General features: G+C 54.0%; 1 protein-coding gene across 1 annotated transcript in view; it reads left to right on the top strand.

Moving 5' to 3' along the window:
• CSUI_000290 (uncharacterized protein) overlaps positions 1-4,360 on the top strand; it is a 14,936-nt gene extending 10,576 nt beyond the window's left edge. Inside the window, exons 11-16 of the mRNA XM_068060524.1 lie at positions 565-816; positions 1,053-1,248; positions 1,754-1,917; positions 2,493-2,597; positions 3,249-3,306; positions 3,592-4,360. Of these exons, the coding sequence (XP_067927501.1) occupies positions 565-816; positions 1,053-1,248; positions 1,754-1,917; positions 2,493-2,597; positions 3,249-3,306; positions 3,592-3,717 (901 nt within the window). The 3' untranslated portion in view covers positions 3,718-4,360. The remainder of the gene's footprint in view (positions 1-564; positions 817-1,052; positions 1,249-1,753; positions 1,918-2,492; positions 2,598-3,248; positions 3,307-3,591) is intronic.
• Positions 4,361-7,114: the final 2,754 nt, after the last annotated feature.

Raw genomic sequence — 7,114 nt, forward strand, 5'->3', positions numbered from 1 at the left:
CCCCCCGTCTCTGTTTCTAACGTTGATTGAACTGAGACGTCATCTCAGAAAACAAGCGGTCGCTTCATGCGTCTCTATGTGATACCATAGTACGAAGCTACAGTGAGAGGGGCTATTGAGGGCTTTCGATTCATCCCGCGGGTGAGAATCAGCCGGGCCGGGACCTTCTGAGCTACAGTAGACTGCCGTTGAAAGGTTGTAGAGGGTGGGCAGAGTTGATGAAGGCCGGGGGGGGGGAGGGACTGTATACCTTTTCATCAGGCTGAGCGCGGTACTCCAGGAGACTGGTGGAGGGCTGTTAAGAAAAAGAGGTAAAAGTAGATGACAAGCACACCAGTGGGGGGACTTCGCGGCAACAGCCTTCGGGGGAGAAGAGGAGGCGATCCCTTATTCGCGGGGGGGGTGGTCCGTGTTTCAGTTTGTACTTGCGATCTGGCCTCTCTTTGTCATTGAGTGGCGTAGTGTTAAGCATGCGGCCATGCCAGGGGCCGTTGCGTGCGCCTACGCAGCTCAGTGACTGAGGTGAAGCGCTGTTTCTCTCTCGTCGTGTCCCCTTTCTCACAGCCAAAACCCTCTCAATAGCGACGACTCCACAAATGCATTTACATTTGAAAGCCAAATGAAGGAGATGCTGCCACCTTACAACGCTACCGCGGTGACCCCTGCAGAGCTGTTCAACGTCAGTGATTTGTTCCCCCTTCGGCTGCTCCAAGAGGCAGCGGGAGAAAACGATAGCTTTTCTGCGGCTCCCTTCGAGCCCTTCGTAAAGGGCGGCAACAGTGGTCTCAAGGTGGACCTGATCGCTCTTGAGGAAAGGTAAACGAATTCATGTGCGTCACCCCAGAAATCTCTCATTCCTGTCGACATATTCATGGGTTACTCTCGATTTCCAGGGTGTAGCAAGAGTAGAGGGGTAGTTCAGTGTGTTGAAAGCCAGAGCACTGAGCTTGAGAGTTTTCGCCGTGAGATGAGAGCGTGTAGCAGTCGTACCAGTCACAGCGGGTCACGTGAGCTCCGGGGTGAGATCGCGTTTTTTTCCTCGTTGATTGCAGCTGGGGTAGGTTTGCGGTGGATCTCGCGCGTCACATCGGCCAGGCACGTCGGGCACATCGAGACGGCGAAGCAGATGGTGGTAATCGTTTATTCGGGACGCTTTCCGTTGATGAACTAGCCAAGTTTGTCAAGGTGGTTCGTGTTCTTGCTGGGCTCTTTTCCCGTCAGAACAAGACGTTCTTCGGTGTGAAAGGGGTACGTTCCTCGGGTGGGGCAAAATGATATCGTTTTCGGAACAATCGTAAGCGGCGGAGTTGAGAGACTAGGAAAGGCCGGTTCATCCGTTAGTAGAGCAAAACGCTCGTAACGGGACACGGTCCGTGCAGATGTGCAGAAACCGAGGGTGTTCTTTCTCAAGTTGAATCTTTCTTGCGAGTGCAAATGGTCGCAAGTAGGAATGTTTCCTGCATTTACTAGTCCACTCAAATAGTCTCAAGACAATCTGAACAGATCGTTTAGGTCAGGCGAACTCTGGTTGGGTCTCGCTTCCGTGCTCCATGATTCATCGTAAAGAGAAGAGAATCCTATCTACACGGTGGTAAAATAGCATCTTTCCTGTTGTCGGCAACCGGTGATCGTGCGTTAGATAGACTACTACTTGTGATCTGTTTCCAGCCAGCTAGAAGACACAGGAGCAGCAATGTGAAGCATTGCGAATGCTCGGAAAGAGGTTATGCTTGTGTGTGATGCTTTTCTGTAGCTTGGCAGTGCATTCAAGGTTTATGTTGGTCGCGCAAAAGATCGTAATAATGGAGGCTCTTCGTTCGAAGTCCTGCCCTCACCTGTCCTGCGGTGGATCGCTCGGACGTTCTTACAACAAGATGAGCAGGAACAGCTGTTTTTATCCAGGGAAAACCAAACGAAGTAAGTTGAGTTCAGGTCCCAGCACAACGCATGAACCATCTGATGTTTTATGGGAGATCGTGATTATGTGACACTGTTGCATCAACAGGAAAGACATGCGTCTTCACCCGGGTGTCTCGCACCACTCTTCTCAGGTATTCTTAGCCAGTGCCGCCTCGCCTTGCTGTCCTCTGTTTCCCTGGCGACACTCGTAGGCAATTTGTACGTTTTCCTGTCGGTCTGAGTGTTTTAAAGTTGGAATCCGGCGGCTGCCCATCTCAGAACCAGCTCCGACACAGTGATTTTACGTATGAAGAAGAAAAGTGGATAGCAGCAGGAGCTTTACTTGAAGATTTTCGCCCCATTCTCTGTAGGTTAAACGTCGTGGAACAGTTGCTATTGATGAACCGAATCCGTTCGTTGTTTAGCGCCCAATAGTGATTACGATTTTTGCTGGCATATGGACGGCCGGATGTACCACTCGGAGGGGTGTTTTGCAGTGTACTCCTGGGGGGAGTTTCTTGTGTGCCTGAATCTATTGGGAGAAGTACCCTGATGGACAAGCATCCTCCCTGATGCTGCTGGGTTGCTTGCAGGCTTTTGGCCACATTATTGTGGTTGTGTGCTTCCACGTCGCCGGAATGGAGGTTTGATTTTGAGTCTCTTCTTGTTCACGAATGGCGCGGCCGATATGACACCAAGTGAGATTAGAGGAGAGAGGTCGATGTATAACTTCTCCAAGCAGGCTAAGGTAGCGAGCTACATCGTCTGGGTTTGGCGTGGTGTCCAGGTGACATGTTTGCCTTTAGCTGAGACGCCATGATCACGCTCCTGTGCTTACTCGTGTCGCTTTCAACAGCTTGCTTTCATAGACCCGTGGTTGTCCGTCAGCTGGGGGGAGCGGTGTCATGAGCAGACCCAACATACTCTGGGCGTTGGCCTAGCGGTACGAGGTTAACAAGGGCCTCATAGCAGAAGCAGAATAGCGAGAGCCTTTTGCCTGTTTCCAGCACGGCCGTGGTTGTATACATGCGATTTGGGTTTCCTGGGCAACTAGCTGAAGGAAATCAACGCCGCATCCCGAGTTGACCTTGTGGTTCCAGTGTCTTGAGGTTTGTGCGTGTGCCCGCTGCCGTCACTCTTAAGCAAAAGTGAATTTGGTAAACAAACGGTGAAAACACGATGGTCGGCCCCCTGAAACACTCCTAGCAACGCTGACACCTGGATTAGCATGATTTGGAAACCGACCGACCACCTGAGTGGAGTCTATTTCTCCGGCGGCTTGGACGCAAGCAACCAAACAGACGAAGCCGTGATCCAGCGTGTTGGCATTCTTCTTCGCTTTTCTGCAGCTTCGAGGCATGTGCATCTTTGATCGGGCTGAAGCACACGGGAGACCGCTCCAAGCGAGTAAGCCCAGGCACAGTACAGCCAGGAGCGCGCTCTCTAATTCGCGATTAGTCGGGTGCTATGTACCTCTTCTTCCAAAGTGTACGAGGCCTTGCGTTTCTGTAAAGTGTCGTGAGTTAAACTTGAGGCAGAGGCCTGCTAAGCTCACATGTTGCTGTTTGGAATTACGCTAAAACACAACCTGAGATGCTAGCATGACACCAGCGGTGAAGGTGTTCGCACGAAGTGTTTACCGAGCTTTCTTCTGATTTAGCTTGGACGGGCTTTCTGTGCTGTGTTGCCCAGTTCGAGTACCGATTGCAGCTTCCCTGTCCTTTGACTGAGAGCGACAGAGACACGGCTACCCGCGCGTACGCGCCGATCCACTCGCTGTTCGCGGATGACAAAAAGAAACGCCGACGCGGTCACTGACCGGGCCTTTGCCCCAGTGCATAAGAACCTCCCGAAGAGAAGGAAGTTTGCCCATCTTCTCACGTCGCATGTCGTCAGTGGGGCCACCTTATACCTGTGACTGGCAGCAGGCGGCGGCGCGGCGTTGTGTTCACTGCCCTGATGGCCAGGAGAACGGGGCTTGTCGCTTCGCATTGCGCTCGTCTTTGTACCTTCAGTACGCTAGCTGTACCTCTGACCAGCAGAACTATTCAGACGTGGTGTATTTTTCATCGCTGAAACTGTGCACGGTGGTGAAGTACTCTTTGAGTGTCTGTTCCATCAATTCGAGGCGACTACCCAAAAAACAAGGGACCCCAAACGTCTCACAGACTGCTGGGATGGTGAGGCGACTGCACTAGCAGTGCAATTGCGTGCTGGACAGGGTCATTCACCTTGCACCTTGAGAATGCACGTCTAACCAGCGCCGCGGGTGAAACATAATTGTCCGGTCTGTTGTTTCAAGTGAGCACGTTCAGATGCGTACTAATAGGAATCAGAAGCTCCGAGAGGGCACAGCCGCGGAGCCGACTGCTTGACTTGGGTTTTGCAACAGCGTTCCGGCGATACACAGTCCGCCGATAAACGGAACCCGCTTTAGCCAGCAATGGAGCATCCTGTTAACCAGTTTTCGACCTAGCTGCAAATATGTATATCTCTTCCGCACTGCTCAACTAATACGCGGCTCTGCCCGAAAGGCCTACCCAAGACAAGAGGGAGAAGTAAGACAGGAGTCGGCTGTCGCTGAGATCTGGTGGAGGGAGCAGTGGGTGGGTATCGCCGCTGCTATATGCTTTGTATGCTCAACGCGTAATTGGGACGGTGGGAGCGGGAGCACGCATCGGCGTCGCTGATCAACCACAAAGTGGTGTCTGAGACGCATTTCAGCCTGATTCCAATAGGCATGGAGCCACTGGCTGCAACCACGCTGCGCACCATGAGCGAGAGAACGGTTCTCACACTTGTGACTCGCAAGATCATTCCCCTGCTACACCGAAGTTTCCTTGCCCTTGACTCAGCGGGTGAAGCTGCCGGTGGGGGTACTTCTAATCAACTTTTTTTATCTCTTGTTCGGACTTCCGATGAGAGCGCAGCAAGGGAGAAAATTTCTCTTGGCGATCTTATGAACAGACCGCGGACTTCCACAAGAACTACGCGCTGAGGACATCATCTTCCTGGAGCGATAACGACCCCGGGGCACGAACTCCAGCCGAACAACAAGCACCCACATGTTTCTTCCACCATAACCTACATGCAACCAGATGGTAGGGGTGTCAGTGTGTGCAGGGGGGTGCTGAATGGTAGCCCGCGCAGTGGGTGTCGCTGGCCGTGAGGCAGTGCACGTTCGAAGTCAGCCTGTCGAATGCGGGCTGACACGAGTGGGTTAACTCGAAGTCGCTCGTGTGGGGCCGGCCTGCGATCCATTTCAAGACGATGGAGACGAAGAATGTCCAGGGTATGCCCACCTTGCACACCGGCATCGCAACGAGGCCGGGGCACACAGAAGCCGTTGCAGCGAACGGAGATCCCAGGCGTAGCAATAGCTCCCACAGTGACTAGCCAGTCCCGGCACGTCAGGAAGTGGCCTATTGAACGAAGGGAAGATGGGGCATGACTAACTGTAGGCATGAACAGATTACCCAGGTCTCAGAGCCCCCCAGAGCATGCAGGCAGGTCAGACACGTTTCTGAAGAAACCCTTGAGCCGGGACCTCTAGTATTGTGGTTCGCCCGTAGTTAAGGACGACTATACGAAAATCGGTACAAAGCATTCCAACGTGTCTGCTGGTGACTGTAGATCGAGGTGGTTCGCCGCATCCGGCGTTCGGCGTCTGGTTTGCAGCGACCAGAGCCAACTGGCATGGACGGACTGTACTGTGGGGCAGCTACAGCAGTCACTCTTTTAGAGCCGTAGCGCCAACTGTCGTCATCGATCGGCGGAGAAACCAGATGCCGCCGCGATTGCCAGCGTTGCGCAGGAAGGCAGAAGTTGCGATCCAGGATGGCCCTCGACCGGCGCCGCTCCTAGTTGTACATGGGAGACCTCAGAGCGGCCTGCTGTCTACGACTGGTGATTTCGCCGTGGGACCCGGACTGTGTGGGCAGACTGAAGAAACTTGCCGCAAGTGGAGGGGCCCAGGGCGACGCGTTGACAGCACGGCACGTCTGAAGGCTCTCACTAGACGCGGTTTCGCCGGCGTTCTGGCAGGCTGGGCTTCCGGGCCTCAGCCGCCCCGTGGTGATGTCAAGGGCCGGTACCCACTTCTCGCTGTTCCGGTTGATGGCTGGCTAAATTTTGGTACCTGCGTGCACCGAACTAGCTGAGCGATGAACCTGAAGTCTCCTACGAGCCGAAAGGTGGTACTATGTAGTGTTTCCCTGACCGAGCAGCCCAAATGGATATCGTTGCAGGGTGTCGATACTCCTTACACACCAGGGTCGCGCATTCCTGCAGCACGGTCTAGCTGTGTTGAACAGAAGACGGAGAGTCGCCTTGCGCCGTGGGCGGGCATAGAAAAGAAGGGAGCGTAGAAACTTGAGACAGAGCACCGCTGGCATAAGCAGCTCTTTCTGTTATACCGAACACGTAGCAAGCTAAGCCGGACATAGGCCCATCGGTCCAAAATGGAAGGCGGGGTGCCCAAGTTGTGAACATTGTCGAAGTACTGTGTGTTGTAGTGCCGGGAAAGATAACTCGTTGCAAGTTCCATTCGTCGGTTCGGCATTTGATTGCTGCTTCCGAACCTGAGCAGGGTGAGGTTTGTTCGTCAGACGGGGTGCGCAATCCACTGTCCCTTGTCATCGTTTTTGCTGTGCTAGCCCTGCTCATTTTTTAACGTGGCACGGAGAGACTTTTTTCCCGTCCACGAGCAAGCGGTGATTGCGAGTTTCCCTGTGTGTTTTCGACCGGCGGCGTTCGCGAATTGGGAGGAGGCTGCGACTTGTCTCGTTTTGCTTCGTGAACGTGGCGTGCTCATACCTTTCCGGTATCGTTTTATTATCAAAATGAGGTACAACCTGAGGTCTCGGGTAGGTGTCCCCGAATCCCCGCCTCTTTCCCCGTCTCGCTCGGGGGCTGACACTGATCCCAACAGGAGTTGCGTACTGACTTCACGACGGAGAAGACGAAGTCCCTATCGCCGTCCATCAGGCACAGCTCAAACAACTGACGCAGAACCACCCCAGGCGAATCCAATTCTCCCTCCGTCCGCGAAAGCACCTCCTACAATTCGGCTGTGGTGGCCCCTGGTGGGCGCGGGACCTCCACGGGCACAGCAGCCGTCGACACCCAGCGGCACGTCTCGCCCACGATCGCTGGAGCCCTCTACAACTGGCTGCGCTGATTCTCCCAGTCGGTCAGCCGCTGTCTCTTCCGGACT

Source organism: Cystoisospora suis, assembly GCF_002600585.1.
Source record: "Cystoisospora suis strain Wien I chromosome Unknown contig_118, whole genome shotgun sequence".
NCBI classification, from domain to species: Eukaryota; Apicomplexa; class Conoidasida; order Eucoccidiorida; family Sarcocystidae; genus Cystoisospora; species Cystoisospora suis.